The 20,752-nt window shown below is 36.8% G+C and overlaps 1 protein-coding gene and 1 long non-coding RNA gene across 3 annotated transcripts; one reads left to right on the forward strand and one right to left on the reverse strand.

Annotated features, from left to right (window-relative positions):
* Positions 1-1,382: 1,382 nt before the first annotated feature.
* LOC121251224 lies at positions 1,383-11,261 on the forward strand. Of its 2 annotated transcripts, none has more exons than XR_005937931.1 (2): positions 1,383-2,065; positions 10,768-11,261. It is a non-coding gene; the product is annotated as an uncharacterized LOC121251224 (long non-coding RNA). The 2 variants fall into 2 exon arrangements; XR_005937930.1 differs by having other exon boundaries at positions 1,383-2,059.
* A 6,300-nt stretch (positions 11,262-17,561) lies between these two features.
* LOC121250677 lies at positions 17,562-18,828 on the reverse strand. Its single transcript, XM_041149860.1, has one exon. It carries the CDS (start codon positions 18,802-18,804, stop codon positions 17,758-17,760), a length of 1,047 nt encoding a protein of 348 aa, XP_041005794.1. The 5' UTR covers positions 18,805-18,828; the 3' UTR covers positions 17,562-17,757.
* Between the last annotated feature and the right edge of the window lie 1,924 nt (positions 18,829-20,752).

Consider the following 20,752-nt stretch of genomic DNA (forward strand, 5'->3'; position numbering starts at 1 on the left):
AAATTTGGAGCACAACGGGTTTTGAACGGACCAAATCGGGCTTGAAATGATCTCGAACGGCCCGATTGTACAAAACTGCCCTGAACCGGTTCAAGAAACCGGGTAAACCGGTTCAGCCGGTTCAAGCCGGATTCTGGAGATCGGCTTCTGGAGGCGGCTCGGTCAACGACTCGGTAATCGGCTCGGCTCAGAGTTCGGCTTGCGGCTCGGCTCGAAGGGCGTGAAACGATGTCGTTTGGAGGTGTCTGTTGTTGTTCTTCAGTGCCGAAAACGACGTTGTCATTTTGCTCCTTGGGCTGAACGACAATGTCGTTTAGTCCAGGTGGAATTTCAAATTCCTTACCGTTGGACAAAACGACGTTGTCGTTTGGATCTACGGGCTGAACGACACTGTCGTTTAGCCCTCTCGAATTCGAATTGGACGACCGTTGGACGAAAAGGTACCGTTTCGTCCTGGGTTGTCTTCAACCTCACGCTGGCGCACTGCAGTGACCCTGCGTGCGTTGTCCTCAGTTTCGTCCGACCAAATGATGGCCGGCGACGACGAATCCGACGTGCTCCCGAGGTCAACGAAGTCTAGCGGCGGTGAGAGGCTCCGGCGACCGGCCGAGACAGTGACTTTGTGTGCAAATGGGCTATTTAATTCACTATTCCTTTGTGTAAAATAATACCAATAATTTTCTTCAAAATAGTAACAATTGACTAAATTTTGAAGATTACCAGTATATTCTAAACCCCCCACCGTGATCTGAAAGAGTTTCTCTCTCGGATTTTCAAGCAAACGAAGATGATTAAAATATACAAGTGTGGTTGCCAAACCAAGCACTTGCCTATTTATCGTCTTTGTTATGCGTGATAAAATTCCCTCTGACATGACCTGGCTCTGATACCACTGTAGAGAAATTAAACAACAAATAGAAGCGGAATTACAACAATATGGTGACACTCCTGTGAGGGTATTTGTCCCACAAGTTGGTGATGAACAAAGGGAATTGAGTGATTTCATTTGTGCACCAATGACCCCTATTTATAGGCCATCATGCACCGATTGGCAAAAGGCACATCCATTGGTTAATCAATGGTAACCCAAAGGTCACATCCTTAAGAAATGACACAACCTATTGAAAAGGGCACAACCATTGGTAAACCAATGGTAACCCAAAGGCCACAACCTTAAGGAGTGACACAACCTTTTGACTAAATCAAAAGGTTGTGTCTCTTGATACTTTACCAATCACATACAACCTTTTGACTATATCAAAAGGTTATGCTATTGACACTTCCTTAAACATCACCCCTCATGGGAACCATCACCATGTTAGAGGATATAATTCCAAGGGGTACACCGTTTGGTGATCACACCCCTTAGAATAACATGGTTAACCTGGGACAACACTCTGTGATAGCTTTAGCAGATTCTAAGCATTGTAGGTTTTTTTTTGTGATTTGGCAAGTCTATGATATGCATACATATCTAGTCTGGAATATTTGTATTTTATACAACCAATGTGATAACTCTTGTGCTGTTAGCCCAAACCAATTGTATGCATTAGCCTTGGTAAAAAAATTTCAGATCTCTCATGCAAACCAGTGGCATGACCACGTTAGTAAATCCCATATTAAATACCTGTTAGTTAACTATTGTAATACAAATTCAGTATGCTATTGTATAAACTGGTTTTACACATATATATCCAGTTTGCTATTGTTTTATTAACTTCTATTTGCACTGCCTAATAGCACACATTTATCATGGAGAATGTTATAAATCTTGTAAATATTATGTTGTAGGTTGCACTTTCCTTCATAAGTATAGTGAATATTACAAAAAAAAAAAAAAAAAAAAGGATGTGGCAATCTGTAAAGGGAGGAAGGAGGTGACGAGCTGGACACAGTCGAGCAGGATCAAGCTTGGCACGTAGAGGCCTAGATGCAAAACAACCACCGACAAGGAATTTACGAGATGAGGACGCAGATTCTAATGATTCAACTCAAGCAGTATAAGATGTGGGCCTACCAGAAAACATGGATGTAGAACAAGCTGCCAAGGGGAATATAAGTACGGGTATGAAAGCTATTAGAATAAATATCTAGGTTAATTTCCAAATTTTTAGAAGTGATTATGGTTGAAACATATAATGTTATTATTGTGAGCAATATAATGGTTTGTGTAAATATTTTTTCAATATAATTGCACCCACTAAGAAAGGGGGCCAAGGGCCAGGAAAGGACACACAATTTGAATGGCTCAGAAAGTTGGGTAAGATTGTTTTGCATATCAAGGATGGGCATAGAGGTCCATCATGCGAGAATGCTGTAACACCCCGTATTTTAGTGTATTTTTATTGAAGTATTATTTTTATTTTATTCAAAAATTATTCTCTTGTTTTAAAATTATTGGATTTTAATTGGATTATTTTTAAGATTTTTAATTGGTGAAAATTAATTTTTATGTGCTTTCTTAATATTTATTTATTGTTGTGCATTTAAATTGTTTTTCATATTTAATTAATTACTGTGGAATTTAATTATTTCAATTTGACTTTACCATTGCGTTTGAATTATTTTATTGAACTTATGGTTTTAAAATCATCTCCGTTGGATCATTTTTGTGACCAAAGTTATGAGAATTGGACCTCATTTCTTTTCTCTCTATTTTTCTTTCCTCATTTTCTTTTCCCTTTCTTTTCTTTTCTTCCTTATTTCTCCTTAGGTTTCCTCTCTCCCGCGCGCGAAGCCCAGCCCCTCCCTCTCTCTCCCCGTGCGTCCGTCACCTTCAACGCCAGCACCGCCGTGAGCCAGCGGTGGCCTTCACCGCCCACCCCATTGTGTTCCCCTGCCGCCGGCGACCTCACTCCTCCAACCTCACCTCCATTCGCGCCGCCGTTAACCACCACCAGCCCTTCAAAGCTACGGCACTCTTTCCGCCGCTGCGCTGCCGTCGCACCACCATTGGCCACCATCTTCTTACCACATCATCCTCGACCTCTTGGCAACCCATTGGACCCAACCCCAGCTCCGATCCGCCACCGGTGAAGCTCCACCATCTACATTTCCGATTTGGGTATTTTGGTCTTCTATTGCCCATTACGCCGCCACCCACGGCCAACCTTCACCACCACTAACTTCACCGACCTCCCTAGGCCCTACTCTATCAAATTTGAGTCTTCGTTTGTCACCGTTGAAAAGTGGGTATCTGTGACCCACGGCCACAGTGTATTTTACACTGTTCGACAGCTATTTTTCCACTTCGAGCGTACTCGTGATCCTCAGAAAATTATTATATAGCATTGTAAGTATTTCTCCAAAGAACTTTCGTAATTTAAATGTATTTTTGCACTAACCCATTTTACTGTATTTTTGACATGCCGGACTGAGTCCGAGGAGTTCGGGAGTCGGATGGATTTGTGATTGGAGTTGTTTGGTTGGTTTGGTTTATTTGGTTTGGTTGTTGATGAGTTGTTTTGATTGGATTTGTTGGGATTGGTTCTGGATGGATGTTGGATCAGTGTTGGTGCATGTTCATATCATTATTTCATGCATGATCATGTTTGTAAAGAAAACTGGGTTTTCGTGTATTGCATTCATGTTCATGTGTTTATGAAAACTGGGTTTTCATGTGAGAATGGATTTTGGGTGCGTGTGTAACACGACCCCAAGCCGAGATGGGGTATTATCTCAGTGGAGCTCCTCTGGTTACTCGGGAGCGGAATATACTGAGTAACGTCCCCTGGGTTGTCGCCGGGCGACAATGGGATCGGACGAGATGGTCTCGTGCCGACTCCGTGGTCCTTCTGCTGGCGGGGACTAGAGGATGTCTGGCCACGTACGCGCTGGGCGCGGAACTGGGCATCGCTCGTTGCATAGTGTGGGTGCTTGGCCATGTACGTGCCGGGCGCGGAACTGAGCACCGCTACGAAGCCAGGACGTGCGGATGGTCCATAGGGGAGGCCATGGTGCATATGGAATTAATGCATGGTGCATATGGAATTAATGCACTATTTTCTGGGAAAATAGTGCGAGTTGGATTTTTGGGTAAATCATTTTCTGGGAAAATGTTTTACGGATATTTTGGGCCAAAATGGGATTTTGGCATGTGTTGAAATAATTATTTTCGGGGAAAATAATGTGTTGAGTAAAATGCATATTTTTCATGTGCATGCATGTTAGTTGCATTTAATGCATTTTATATTACGTTGTTATTTGGGGTCATACTTACCTGCGATACCATTTTGTGGTAACGCAGATTTTGATGCAGATGAGGAGGATGAGGGCGAGCCTGAGGAGACGGCTCCGCCCGAGGAGTGATCTGGGATCACTCGTTTGTTTATATGAAAACTATTGTAATATATTTTTATGGATGACTGTATAACTGCTATTCAAATTTTTACTGATGTTTGATTGTAAATAAATTATGGTACTTAGTTGACTATCCGCTGCGTTATTTCTTTTGTACACCGTTGCATGTACACCCACTGGCACTTCCTTGGGATGCGTGACCGTGTTGTCACCATCCTGGCGTCTCGATCCCTGTGTATTTATATAAGGGGGATTGAGGGTGCCACAGGTGGTATCAGAGTAGTTCGGCTCTGGGTAAAACCACATGTCCCTTAGGATAGTACCAGAAAATTATTGTTATTATTATTTTAAAATAATAAAATTTTTGTTTAAGTGGTGTAAGTTAAGTTATTTATTTTATATTATGAGTTTATTGCTATTTTATTTTATGTTAATTGATGTTATTTGATTTATTTTATTTTATTGCTTTAATTAGTGTTTACCTTTGGTTGAGTACGGTTTTATTGGCTTTATTTATTTTATTGTATAATAATTTTGTTGTTTATTTATTTTATTGTATGTCATTTTAATTTAATTGTTCTATTTTATGGCGGATTATTTTATTGTTTTATTTATTTTATTGTGAACTACTTCATTGGTTTTATGCATTTTGTCGTATGTTATTTTATTTATGGAATTTTATTTTATTTTGTTTTGTTCGAAATTGAAAGGCGGGTTAAGGGTTATGTTATGACCGGAAGATGGTACGACTGAGAATGCCATTGTTAGGCTTAAACATTGGTGTAGTAGGTCTGAACTCTTGGGGATTGGTTGTTTTAATATCAAGGCTTGAACATCAGGGTCTAGGTGAACTCTTTGGATTAGGTACTCAAGTTGCTGCTAAGGAGGGGGATAGTTTTTAATTGCTTAGAATAATTGGGGTTTTAGGTTCTATAGAATTTATGTAGTGAGTCTATGGGTAGGAGGTTGTAAGTTCAACGAATGTCAATGTTAGATTTATCAGAAGTTCATCTAAGGTTTGTGGTCCCATAGTTTTTAGGAAATAAGTTAATGGGATTTAAGCTGGTAGGTTCAACAAGCAATTAAGGGATTACTTAGATTAAAAGTTTTTGATCTTGCCGACCTCGATAAGCAATTTGATAACATTTTGGGTTTTAGAATTTACAAGTTTTATAAGGCGAATGTTTTAGATTTGAGTTCATCGATCTTGAGGATTTCAGGAAATGATTAATATCTGGGTTAAGGTTTTAGAATTGCAGAGTTGAATGACTGAATTAAAATAGGATTGATCTGAGTTAAGTTACTGATATGAGAATTTTTTAGGGGAGAATTTCTTTGGAGATGGAAGATGTTGATCTAGTTCGGTTAATAATTGTTTTTAGCTTGAGGTTACAGTGTCAGGTTGAGGATTTAATTTATATCAATTTTAAGGATAATAGATGGTGATGATTTAAGAAATGATTCTTATTGATTTCGAGGATATAGGTTTAGTGATGGAAATGGTAATGATGATCACTTGCACATTTGGAGCATTTTTGGTTTTGGCTAAGGGTGCATGTGATCGATGCATGGTAGTGGTGAGTGTTTATGCATATTTCGGAGAGTTCAGGTCCTAGTCTCATTTTGGTTTGAAAGAAGTGGTTTTGGTAGGTGTGGAAGAGGAGTCGACACAATAGTAGTAATTTAAGAGACCTTGGCTTGAAGTTTTTGGTGAGTTGATCGAAGTGTGTAGTCGAGTGGGTTACTCAATGAAATCATGGTTGGGAATAGTTATTGTGATTATCTTCAGGAATTAATTGTGACTTGAGGTCACCTAGGAATTTAAATTTTTGAGGCTATACTTTCTTTTGGAGTTTGAGCATCTAGTTGGTTGAATGAAGGACATTGTTATTTAACTTGAAGAGAGATTGATGGGATGTCATGTATGGTGTATGAAAAGATCTTCGAAGTTGAAGCTTAGGCATCAACAGTGGATAATATGATCAAGTATGTGGGGTAATAAAGCATTAGGATCCTTGGGTGCTTTGCAATGGCTTTTGGTAGATTGAAGATTTGATCAGTATGGTTTGCCCTGAGGTTTAATAGTGATGTGCTATTGAAGGAACTAGTTGTATTAATATTAGCTTATTGGAGTAGAAATAGGTGGGCGAGTTACCAAGGAAGTTTTGATAATGTTTTGGTGTAGTCGATGGTGGTTTGTAATGAGTTTAGTCACCTCTAGATTAGATGTTGTTCAGAATGTAGGTGATGAGCTTTCAGGTTTAGGTTGTTAGGTAGAAGTCTCTAGGCACTCTTTTTGGTTCGCTAGGTTGGAATTGAGTCTTTTAAAGTATGCTTCTTATTGTAGATGAGATGAATGTATTTTGGGTTGAAGTTGCTTATTTTCAATTTGAGATGTTGAGGTTGTTTGATATTGATTTTCTGTCAATGATCATGGGTGTATTTTATGGAATTTGATTTTGATCAAGGCAGCTGGAGTTAATTGAGGAATTTGAGTTATAACTCGTGGTTTTGGGAGAGAGTATTTTTCTACCAAATTTGATAAGAGTTTTGGTTAGTAGGAATGGAGCCACCTTGTACTCGATGGTGTTAGTTTCATGAGGACGTAAGTTTTATGCATGTGGCGAATATCAGAGTGCGCAGCAGAAGCGTGGTATTTTTGTTGTAGTCAGGAGTTCAAATTGTGCTGATTTGAAGAATTAATGGTGACTTGAATTTTGAGAAGATACTTGTAATTGGAGATTAATCATTTGGTTGTTCAAAATTTGTTACTGATGGTTAACATTGGAAGTGGCTATTAGGTTTCCAATAGTAGAATTCAATGAAGGTTTAGAAGTTGGAGCATAGGAGTTGATTGCAGTTGGCACATATTATTGTAAGGGCTTTTGATCATTGGAATTTATTGGATGTTGTATTAAGGTTCTCGAGGAAATGAGATTTTTGGATAGCAGTCACTCTAGGAATACTGGTCGTGATGTGTCATTGGGGGACTAAAATGAGTATGTTGGGTAATGCCATGTTCATTGAGGAATGTGCCACGTGCCGTCAAGTTAAGGCTGAGCATCAAGGTAGACCTCAACCTCTCCCTATTCCAGAGTGGAAGTGGGATGATATTTCTATAGTTATTGTAGTGGGTTTGCCGAGGAACCGTAGTGGAAAGAACTCAATTTGGGTGATTGTTGATCGGTTGACCAAGAGTGCTCATTTTTTTGCTTATTAATAATACTGACTCTTTGGGTAAGTTGACTCGGTTGTATGTCTTGGAGATAGTGCGTTTGCATGGAGTATTCAAGAATATCGTGTTGGATCGGGACCCGCGGTTTACGTCCCATTTTTGTGAGAGTTTGCAGGCAGCCTTAGGCACTAAGTTGAAGTTTAGTACTATGTATCACCCATAAACAGACGGTTAATCAAAGCATACTATTCAAGCTCTTGAGGTTATGTTGCGGTCTTGTGTCATAGAAATTCATGGAAGTTGGGAGAATCATCTGCTGCTATTTGAGTTTGCTTATAATGACAATTTTCATTTCTCCATTCGGATGGCCCCATATGAAGCTGGGTATGGAAGGAAGTGTAGATCGCCTTTATGTTGGGATGAAAGTTGGCGAGAGCAAACTGTTTGGGCCTGAGATAATTCAAGAAATGAATGATCAAGTTCAGTTTATAAGGACGAAATGACGGAAGCGCAAAGTCGCCATAAGAGTTAGGCAGATACGAGAAGAATAGACGTATCCTTTGAATTAGATGACTGGGTTTATTTCAAAGTCTCTCGTATGAAAGCCTTTAAGCGCTTTGATAAGAAATGAAAACTTAGCCTAAGATATGTTGGCCTTTTTTTAGATCGTAGGGAAGGTTTGGCTGGTTGCTTATAGAGTGGTCTTACCGGACTATTTTGGCGGTATGTTCTTAAGTCTGCTCTTAGTTGAATCTTATTCCTGTCTTAGTCTTAATGTTGACCTTGCTAATTTCGAGGACGAAATTTTTTTTAAGGGAGGAGGATGTAACACCCCGTATTTTAGTATATTTTTATTGAAGTATTATTTTTATTTTATTCAAAAATTATTCTCTTGTTTTAAAATTATTGGATTTTAATTGGATTATTTTTAGGATTTTTAATTGGTGAAAATTAATTTTTATGTGATTTCTTAATATTTATTTATTGTTGTGCATTTAAATTGTTTTTCATATTTAATTAATTACTGTGGGATTTAATTATTTCAATTTGACTTTACCATTGCGTTTGAATTATTTTATTGAACTTATGGTTTTAAAATCATCTCCGTTGGATCATTTTTGTGACCAAAGTTATGAGAATTGGACCTCATTTCTTTTCCCTCTATTTTTCTTTCCTCATTTTCTTTTCCCTTTCTTTTCTTTTCTTCCTTATTTCTCCTTAGGTTTCCTCTCTCCCGCGCGTGAAGCCCAGCCCCTCCCTCTCTCTCCCCGTGCGTCCGTCACCTTCAACGCCAGCACCGCCGTGAGCCAGCTGTGGCCTTCACCGCCCACCCCATTGTGTTCCCCTGCCGCCGGCGACCTCACTCCTCCAACCTCACCTCCATTCGCGCCGCCGTTAACCACCACCAGCCCTTCAAAGCCGCGGCACTCTTTCCGCCGTTGCGCCGCCGTCGCACCACCATTGCCCACCATCTTCTTACCACATCATCCTCGACCTCTTGGCAACCCATTGGACCCAACCCCAGCTCTGATCCGCCACCGGTGAAGCTCCACCATCTACATTTCCGATTTGGGTATTTTGGTCTTCTACCGCCCATTGCGCCGCCACCCACGGCCAACCTTCACCACCACTAGCTTCACCGACCTCCCTAGGCCCTACTCTATCAAATTTGAGTCTTCGTTTGTCACCGTTGAAAAGTGGGTATCTGTGACCCACGGCCACAGTGTATTTTACACTGTTCGACAGCTATTTTTCCACTTCGAGCGCACCCGTGATCCTCGAAAAATTATTATATAGCATTGTAAGTATTTCTCCAAAGAACTTTCTTAATTTAAATGTATTTTTGCACTAACCCATTTCACTGTATTTTTGGCATGCCGGACTGAGTCCGAGGAGTTCGGGGGTCAGATGGATTTGTGATTGGAGTTGTTTGGTTGGTTTGGTTTATTTGGTTTGGTTGTTGATGAGTTGTTTTGATTGGATTTGTTGGGATTGGTTCTGGATGGATGTTGGATCAGTGTTGGTGCATGTTCATATAATTATTTCATGCATGATCATGTTTGTAAAGAAAACTGGGTTTTCGTGTATTGCATTCATGTTCATGTGTTTATGAAAACTGGGTTTTCATGTGAGAATGGATTTTGGGTGCGTGTGTAACACGACCCTAAGCTGAGATGAGCTATTATCTCGGTGGAGCTCCTCTGGTTACTCGGGAGCGGAATATACTGAGTAACGTCCCCTGGGTTGTCGCCTGGCGACAATGGGATCGGACGAGATGGTCTCGTGCCGACTCCGTGGTCTTTCCACTGGCGGGGACTAGAGGATGTCTGGCCACGTACGCGCTGGGCGCGGAACTGGGCATCGCTCGTTGCGTAGTGTGGGTGCTTGGCCATGTACGTGCCGGGCGCGGAACTGAGCACCGCTACGAAGCCAGGACGTGCGGATGGTCCATAGGGGAGGCCATGGTGCATATGGAATTAATGCTTGGTGCATATGGAATTAATGCACTATTTTCTGGGAAAATAGTGCGAGTTGGATTTTTTGGTAAATCATTTTCTGGGAAAATGTTTTACGGATATTTTGGGCCAAAATGGGATTTTGGCATGTGTTGAAATAATTATTTTCGGGGAAAATAATGTGTTGAGTAAAATGCATATTTTTCATGTGCATGCATGTTAGTTGCATTTAATGCATTTTATATTACGTTGTTATTTGGGGTCATACTTACCTGCGATACCATTTTGTGGTAACGCAGATTTTGATGCAGATGAGGAGGATGAGGGCGAGCCTGAGGAGACGGCTCTGCCCGAGGAGTGATCTGGGATCACTCGTTTGTTTATATGAAAACTATTGTAATATATTTTTATGAATGACTGTATAACTGCTATTCAAATTTTTACTGATGTTTGATTGTAAATAAATTATGGTACTTAGTTGACTATCCGCTGCGTTATTTCTTTTGTACACCGTTGCATGTACACCCACTGGCACTTCCTTGGGATGCGTGACCGTGTTGTCACCATCCTGGCGTCTCGATCCCTGTGTATTTATATAAGGGGGATTGAGGGCGCCACAAATGCCTTCATCTTTAGTAGTCGAGTAACGTGGATCATCAAAGTTTATGCAGAAATGAGGCATGCAAGTTGGAGTGTCGTAATCAAGGAGAAGAAGCGAGAGCTTATTGACCATGTTAGAATAGAGATTTATTATATATGACGGAAGTTATCATTTTATGACTTTCTCTTAATATTTAATTAATGAAAACTAACATGGACAATATTTTGAATTTCCAGGTGGACGTTGTGTTGGATTGGACAAAAGATAGACATCGTGAAATGGTTGTAACGTTTTTGGATGATAAGTACAATGCATATCACTACGAACTACACAAGGTGTATTTAAAATATGCATCAAATGAAATAACTTTATATCAATGAAGTTATTACTTATATCAAAGATAGGACTCCCAATTGGTTAGATATATAATCAACACTAAAAACCATCCATAATATAAGAGATAATCATCCCATTATAACAACCACAAACTTCATGGAAAGTAACATGGTCCATCACCTTTCTTTGTAGCATCCAGCACATACAATTTCAATCATGAAACTTCCTAAAAAATGATGACCTATATAATATATAGTCCCTAACCACTGCCTATTGTTCTAGTTTAACACCCTTAACACTTCTCACACTGCACATAAAAAAAGTGAGGCATTTCAAACTTCACACCCCAATGGCAACAAGATTGATACAATCTACCAAAATATTTACAAAAGGTCCAAAATCAGTGTAAGAAAGATGCCTTAGCATCCTACTGAGTCTCTTTATGAGACTCACTATTCGACCCCAACTCAGACCCAAATGTTCATTGCTTTCTCATACTCAGGAAATTCCTTTCACATTGCATCAGGTCTAGCTTGGTCATGTAAATTTCTGCACAGGTCTTTTTCCTTTCATTCTCCTCAGCTAGGCGAAGAAATGTCTTCTTCTTTTGCATCAAAGGAAATGGATTAGGAATGATTAAGTGTCCCTGCCCTTGTGCATACTCAGATCTAAATCCTAAAATTTCTTTGAAAACAATCACGGTTGCATCATCACCTTCCTCTTCGAGGTCTTTCTCATTTAATTTTTCCACCATAAGATTTTAAAAATCATAATAAATCATTTCAGCCATGCTTAAGATGTTTATAGATAGTCTAAAAGAAATGAAATTCATACCAAACTCACATAATTGTGTGCTGTTGTTGCATTTATAAATCTGTCCTTCACCCTTAACCAGTGCGTTTCTTTATAAAAAGCAACGAGGTTTGGTGTCGTCTCATGCTTCAACAAAACCATGAATCACATAAGTCTCAAACTCAAAGAAGAATTGATAAAACATATATCATACAGAATCTGAAATTTCATTCTTACCTTCTCTTCCAATAGCCTTAAGAGAAACATTAAACTTAGCAAGTTGAGAGGAAATCCTTAATGCCTAGAACTTAGCAAGTTGCTCTTAATCATGGATTGAAATCCATTATATACATCCTCCAACGCCGTTACCACGTTTGCGAAAAGCCAAATGATGCTTATATATGCGAACCCGATAACGTATAAGACCATAAGAGCTACTGCAACCTCATATCCAATGGTACCATGTACAAAAATATATGTGCACAGGAAGAGTACCACTGCAACAATGCAGTAAAGCAACATAATAGCATAGCCAGTGAAAAAAGTGGCTAGTCTTCTCCCAGTCTTTGGGAAAACGATTGTAATGGTGCTTTCTTTGGTTGTGTATATGCATGCTATGGTATAGGCAATTGCAGAGGTTGACAGGAGGGAGTAGTGGAAAAAGGCGAAACTAAAGTGGGTTGCTTTGAGGAGCATAAGCAGTCCATTTAAGGCAGATGACATCAGAAACGTACCCCTTGATACATGGAATTAGTCATTTAAGTTCTAAGACAATTATCTGGCTTCCTCCTTTAGAATACCTAAAATTTGGCGATGGGAGATTTGGATATAAGCAAGGATGATGAAAGAGAATATGACAATGGTCATTAGAGCCATTTTGTTAAAGATCTTTCTCCCTGAAAGTATAAGTTTGATGGATTCTTTGAAGATGCAAAAGAACCCCAGAAATTGAAGCTCATGCTGTTCTTTTCCATTGATCTTTTTTATTTTCTTCACCACGAATGAGGGTGAGTGATGCATGCAGCTTGTGGGATGCTGGCATTTAAATAAATGAAGGGACTTGGAATCATCAAGCTACCCTTTCTCCTTTTTTTCTGAGGCAAAGAACAAGAGAAAATTTAAGAAAGATTCTAATTTATAACCTTATGAGCCGACCTATGAAGACAAAGCCATTGTTTGGATTCAGAATTTACCTCAACTCATCTCATCTTATCATTACAACTTTTTTAAATTTTCACACAAAATATAATAAACATTTCAACATTTTCAAATCCCAAAACAATAATAATATTAAAAATAATATTCTAAAAATATTTTATTCAACTCATCTAAAATCATCTCAACTCATCTCAAATCAAATTAAATTAATAAACATAATATTTAACTGAGCATTTCTTTAAAGGATGAAGTCTGTACTTCAATGATTTCAAGTGATCCAAACTGTAAAGCCCTAGTCCCGAATGGGTCAGAGAGTTACCTTTTGTTACTTAAAATCATATCTCATCATATAGATATAAACCCTCAATTCTCAATTACACATAAATCTCAATGTTTTAATCCAACTATTCCAAAATAATTAACTAGAAACACCACAAAGTCTTAATATAAATGCCAACCTCTCAACATAGCACGTCATTAGAACAAGACCAAATTACTTAATAAAATTTGCCAATACTTATAGAAACTTTTTTATGCTTAATCCACTATGCTTAAATCATCTCACACATGCTCCATAATTTTGATCCTCAACTTAAACATTCGAATCATCTGAAAAATATTGTGCAGGTAAAGGGTGAGTTATCAACAATTCAGTAAGTAAAGAACATATACTAGTATGTAAATATGAGCATTTACAAAGTTCAAAATGCAGAACAAATATTTATTTTCAAAATGCAAAATCAAAACATATTATCAAAATATCAGAGCAAAACTTTCAAAAAACATTCTCATTCAAAAATCCTTTGGTATAGTAAAATTTGAGACATCATCTTCATATCATATCAGAGCATCATATTGGAATAAAGACCATGTTTAACATCTATGGTAAGGTTATAAACCACTATTATACCCGTGGTAGGGCTGTATACTACTATTATTCTCTTGGCATGGCCGTATATCAATGCTATCACGCGTGGCAAGACCATATACCACTATTATACCCGTGGCAGGGTCATATACCACTATTTTACCCATGTCAGGGCCTTAACGGAATAGATTAGAAACAGTACAGAATCAGATACAAGTACAGAATCAGAAAGTCATACCAAAGGTTTTTAGATATCACATCATATCAAACATAGTATTGAACAGATTCAGATCATTTCACATATTCAAAAATAGATTCAGAACATCTTCACATCACATATACAAATTTTCATATTCGCTCATTTTCACATTGTTCAGAAACAAAATGTCAAAACTTTGTTCATATCTACACCAATCATGACAAAAATATTTTTATCTTCCATACAGATTTTATGAGTAATGTAGAACAAATAACTGAGGTTGTTTCAAATTTCTTTTCATAACAAAACATGCATATTTTCTAAAATTAACATCAATTTATTTCTTTTATGCAAAGTCTAGTATAAGAATCTCGCTTTCTTGGACTTTTTAATTTCTCTAAATTTTCTCACAACAGTCGTCACCAATAAAATAGTCACATAACTTCTGTAAATTTTCAATTGAATACCTATTTTGATATTAAATCTTGAAATACTAAAATAATTTATTTTTCCTAACAATCTAAAATTCTCGTAACCTCTAAGATACCGTCACTTTCTAAATTCATTGATATCAACTTAATTTCTCCAAATAATACATCAATTCTAAATTATTTTTTGTAAAAATAAAGTTTCTAGCTAAGGTACTTATTCGATTAATTCATAAGATAATAAAATGGTTATGTAAATAAAATATAACCCAATCCATTAACAAAACCCCACTCCTATTAAAATCAAGCCCAATCATACAAAGCCCATGTGAGTCCAAACCCACCTTAAAAATTAGGGGTACCGATGTAATACCACCCAAAGTTAATGTTAACATGCTTTACGGGAGACTACATAGTACATACTTCCCATTTTGAACAAAACTCCACTAGGAAGAGAAGGGGTGTATGACAGATCCTTACCGAGAGAGCTATAAGTGGTGGCAGCCTGGGTGAATATCGATGGGACACGACTAGGAGCGGCGGCAACGCACTGTGGGAGTAAGAGAGAAAGTGATGAGAGAGAGAGAGAGAGAGAGAGAGAGAATGGAGAGAAGACTGTGGGGAAGGATCGGCGTGGGCTTCAAATTGGCACGAGGTGACTAGAGGTGGCACGTACAGTTGTTTTCGTGGCTCTACTTGGTGTTTTACATCTGATTCATTATGGGTCTTGAGCTTGAACTGACTGGGCGGCAGCGAAGGAGTTTTCTCTGTTTCAGTGGTGTAAATACAGAGGTTGTTTTCGTGGTTTTCCGTCAGTTGTTCCCATGGTGGTTCACGACGGAATTGATGTGAAGGAGCATGCAATTGGAATGGGTGCGTGGTGGTGCAAGGTAGTGACTGGGTGGCTTGGGTGGAACCACCGTGCATGGTGAGGAAGAGAAACCGGTTTAGGTGCTTGAAACAGGAGACGTGGAGGCTTGCTGGGCGGTTGGGACACAGCTGCTGGGCTATTTTCATGGTGATTCAAGGTTGGCTACGGAGGTTAGACATAAGGCTTCATGGTGCACTTTCCTTGCAGTGTCTTGGGGTGCTCAGTTATCTCATGGTGCAGCGATTTTTTGTGGGAAGGGATGGTGGCGCACAGTGGGGCTTTGTGCTTTGATGGTGGTAGTTGTTGCTGGGGTTGGTTAACGGAGGCTAAGCGTAGTGCATAGGTCTCTCTCTATATGTATGTGTGTGTGCAGTGGCTTGCAGTTTCGGGATTGACATGGAGAGGAGCTCTTGTGGGTTCTATCATGGAGGATGAAGCTCATAGCGTGGAGGACGGCAGTGGAGAAGTAGGGATTGAGGGCTGGAAATGGTGTGAGCGACGTGGTGGTTGGCAGCATCGACGAAAAACCAATCACCGAAAGAGAAAATAGAAGAGAAAGCGGCGAGAGAGAGGGAAACCAGAGAATCTGGGTGGGACTATGTGAGTTTGGTCGCAGAAATCAGAGAGAGAGAGAGAGAGAATATGTGAGAGCGGGGAAAATGGGCAAAGAAGGTAACGGAGAGGGAGAGGGAATCAGGAGAGAGAGTGACGGGGAGGAGAGGGAAACTGAGGGAGGAATGACTCTTACCAAAATAGTGTCATTTACTTCAACGGGCTGGATTTTCTGTCACCTGAGCCTGGGTGTTACATAAAATACTATTCTACTATGTACTTTTTGGTTGCGTTTAAATGTTGAATTGAATTGAGTTAAATTAAAATGATAAAATATTATTAAAATATTATTTTTTAATATTATTATTATTTTAAGATTTGAAAAAATTAAATTGTTTATTATATTTTGTATTGAAATTTAAAAAAATTATAATGATGAGTTGATTATTATCTTTTTCTTTTTCTTTTTCTAAACTCAACTCAAGCCAAACTCTAAGAGCACTCTCATTAGATTAGCTAAAAGTTAAATTCAATGAATATTTAGTTATTAGAGAGCAAAATATGCTCACATTAGATTAGTCAAATTCTAAATATTTAGAATTTAGTTACAGTGACTTTCAAAAGTTTTTTCTAAATTTGAAGGTTACTGTACATACATCAAATACATATTTTATTAATTATTTCTCTCTCCCTTTCTTTTTATCACATATTTTATCACAATTGATATATTAATTTGATTTAACGATATATTAATTTAATAAGAATATGATTATTAATTAATATATAATAGATAGAATAGTAAAATATGATAAAATAAAATAAATTAATAATTAAAAAATTAAATATTTTTGAAATTATTAATTATTCATTACTATATAATGAATAAATGTATAATTTAATGTGAAGATTTGATGTGAATAACTAAAACCATATTCATCTTATATTATTTATTATTATATAATGAAAAAATAGCTATTCCAATGTGGAGATTTATGTGAATGGAATAGCTAAAATTCAAATTTCTCTTACATTTATAAAAAATATCATTTAACTTTGACTAATCCAATGAGAGTGCTCTTAATCCAATAATTTCAATGGAAAAAAAAATATTTTTTTCTCAATGACATAATAGGATATATTTAATAGTTTTTTTTCTACCAAATAAGGCAGGATTAATAGTTTATTTTCACCAAAAATTTCATTAAAACAAATTCATAAACTCATGTGATTTGATATGGTACGTTAACTTGTAAAATTATTTTTATTGTAAAGTAAATCTAACGAATCATATGAAACCATATTAATTTATAGATTTACAATTACTTTTGTAGAATTTCTTTATAACTGTATAAATGAGCACTTTGAATATTGGGTGGGATGTATTGAATTGGGTTGAAAAGGCTCCAGCATACGTTTGTCCATGTGTAATCCCTTCTTCGCCAATAAATCAGAAATGTTACTCTAATTAAAAAAAAAAAAACATGGACTGACGTGATCCTTTTGTTGATCTTAAGGTATTCGATGTAAATTTATATTATTTTAAGAAAGCAATTCTGGGCGGGGTGATATTCAACAAATTTTGCAACCTCATCGTCATCGATGCCGTCAGGGCAAACGTCGTTTGGAATTGACACACCACCAACTAACAAGTAAGTCTCTTTAATAATTAATACAATTCTCTCATCATCATGTCCAATATGCATTAAAATCTACCATTCAATTGCTTTTGCTTGTTCAGTCATCCATTGATTTATTGTCAATTAAGCTGTTGTAGAAAGTATAAGACGATGGTCAAGGAAACGATATAAACAACCAAAATAGAGAGATTTGCAAGCAAAACTAGCTAGCTATTTATTTCATGTATGTGAATATTTAAGGAACATCGTGTATGCAATCTTCCTCAGACTGCAAACAGCAAACACACTTTTATAGGTATATTGATTGAAATTTAATCTCCAAAATTACAATTGTATCTCATTAAAGCACTTCCAATATCATCAGAACAACTATGTATATTTATTGCTAGACTTGGAATTCACCAAGTTGCACATCCTTGGCAGTTAGAGGAACATACTCCCCAAGATAAACCTCGAGATGATCTGCTAGAGAAGACCTGTCTATATTCTCATGGTGATATGATTTGCAGACGAAGTATATCACTGTTTGGATGACAAGACCAAAGAGAAACACCTGGACTAGCAACAGCACACTCAGAATCCCGATTCCGATTCTAATTCCTATGTTTCGTGCCAAATTAAGCACAACCAAATTCTCAAATAATAACTCAACTCCTATGAAAAGCACAACAAGCATGAAAAAGATGGCGACTGCAACACCCATCTTACCCTTTATCAAGCCTTTGCTCTTGATCATGGCTTTGATCCCATACAAATCCTCCAACACCGACACCACGCTTGCCAAGTGCCAAACGATGCTTATATACACGAGACCCACCAAGTATAAGATGAAGAGGAAAACAAAGATGGCAATTCCAATCCCGTACAATCCAAAATTGATTGCCCATAAGAAGAACAGCACTCCGGAAGCGATGTTGTAGACCAAAACGATGGCGAAGCTCCATAAGAAAGTGACCATAAGTCTCTTCCAGACCTTTGGGACAACGCTCATGACCTTTCTAAAGGTGATTTCCTTTGCTGTGTATATGGAGGCGATTGTGTAGACAACTGCGGCGGTGGAGAGCAGGGAGAGGATGAGCAGGAAGGTGAAGTAGACGAATTTGAAGAGGCAAAAGGCTACCCATTCGGAGGAGATGATATCGGAGAGCTGGGCATATCTTGGGCTATCTTTTCTGGTGTAGTTCTGGGCTTCTTGGTTATACATGATTTTGAAGAAAAGGATGTGGGAGATTTGGATGTGAGCTAGGAAGATGATGGATAGAGGGAGTATGAGGGAGAGTGTGATTCGGCTGAAGATTCTTCTCCATGAGAAGATGATCTTGAAGGACTCCTTGAATATCCCAAAGAAGCCCAAAAACTGGAGATCTTCTTGTTCTCTGTCCATGATTTTCTTTTCCCCCCCTTTCTCTGCAAACAAAACAATGAGAGACATAACATCAAGGTCAGGAGCTTCTCAAGTTGTTGAGAACTTGAGATGGGAATGGGGAGTGGACTTTGAATTCTCAAACTACCCTTGGTCTTCATGTGAATTACTAAAAACTATTTAATTATTTATTGATTATACAGAAGCTAAAAAAAAATACTTTATAAGATAACTATTATCATTTTTTTTATTCTATTGTTGATGTTATTATTATTATTATTATTATTATTATTATTATTATTAATTAAAGGCCTTTTTATGAATAATTTCTGGATGAAATTAGGGACGGGGTAAATAAATAATTGTCCTTAGAAACGAAGAAGAACAGAAACTCGGAATTTCATGGTCTTCGAGGAAGTAAAAAATCAAAGCCCTCTAAGTTTGACCATTCTGTCCTTTGATATTTCCATGTTTCCACGTCTTTACGCATCCTCTTCTCTTTTCCACGAGTAGAAATGCTAAACCCACGTGGGGCTCTCTACAGGTTTTTTTGTTTTTTGTTTTTATTATTTAATAATTAAAAAAGTATTCTTTAATAATATTATATTTTTAAAAAGAAATATTAAAGCAAAAAAAGAAAGCAAAAACAACCAAAAAAAAACAAAAATTACACTGTCGGCATCCCCATGTGCGGCTGTAGAGCCAGTCTTTCCCCCGAAAGGGCCGTGAGTGAAAACAGTACCCGTACAAAATAACATATAGGCCTAGTTTGAATGCGGCTTATTTGGATTAAAAAATAACTCATTTGAGTTTATCTCTCACCTTATTATAATTTTTTTAAATTTTTAAAAAAAATTTAATTTTTTTAAATTCAAAAATAAAAATTATATTAAAAAATTATATTCTAATAATATTTTATTCAATTTTCAATTTATATCATCTCATATCAACTCATTATCTAAACCTTTCAAAAATCTCAATTCATCTCATCTCATCTAATTATTACAATTTTTTCAAAATTCTAAATAAAATAAATAAACAATTAAACTTTTTTCAATCTCAAAATAAAAATAATATTATAAAAATATTTTATTCAACTTTTGTATCATCTCAACTAACTATCCAAATTATACCTTATTATATATCTCTCTTTTTTCTAAAAAATAATTTCTTTTATTTCTTTTACGTAAATTACCACAAACAACTGTTTTGTTAACCGATAAACAATCAGTTTATTACAAATAAATATTTCAAGATCAAGAAAAGCACAAAAGGAAAGAATAATGTTATGCATCAGCTACTATTTATTTTTACATTTCACACTTAATATTTATAGTTTTTTCATAAGGTGCGAGTGTATTTTTTATAGGGTGTAGGTTGGTAAATAATAACTGATGAGAAGAATTTTTTAAAAATAAATAACAAATCAACTTTATTTTATCGAATGATATTAAACTGCCTATACAAATTTTTTATGATTAGAGTATTTTTCATAAATAGATAAATTTAAGTTGCTCGTCTTGAAGAGTTTAAATTTTCTTTTAGCCACAACAGAGTGCAGATAAAAGCGACAAAATCACTTAAAATCCAAAATCTCATTAATACAAGAAAGAGTTTTTCTATTTTTATAAATATATATATATATATATATATATATATCCTAAAATTATTTTAACCTCTGAGATGGTAAGATACCAAAAATGAGGCTGCAGTTAAAAGGAAAACAGATAAGCTGAAGCCTCTCTATATACGTAGTCCTTTTAATCCATGTGCTGTGCTCCTCTTTCTTTACTGAAAAATTATATAAATATATATATATATATTATTTTTTATTTTGGGGAGGGGATTTTGAATTCCACACCACTATTTTATATAAATAAAAAATTATTTTTTCAATAAAAAATTTCATATTTCTGAAAAAAATATACTGTATCTAATATTAATCTTGTTTAAATATGCAGCTGAAACGAAAGGTCCCGTTTCTCATGCCGCACGGCACGCCTGTGATAAAAGCTCA

This window comes from Juglans microcarpa x Juglans regia, chromosome 2D, assembly GCF_004785595.1.
Source record: "Juglans microcarpa x Juglans regia isolate MS1-56 chromosome 2D, Jm3101_v1.0, whole genome shotgun sequence".
Classification (NCBI taxonomy): Eukaryota; Viridiplantae; Streptophyta; class Magnoliopsida; order Fagales; family Juglandaceae; genus Juglans; species Juglans microcarpa x Juglans regia.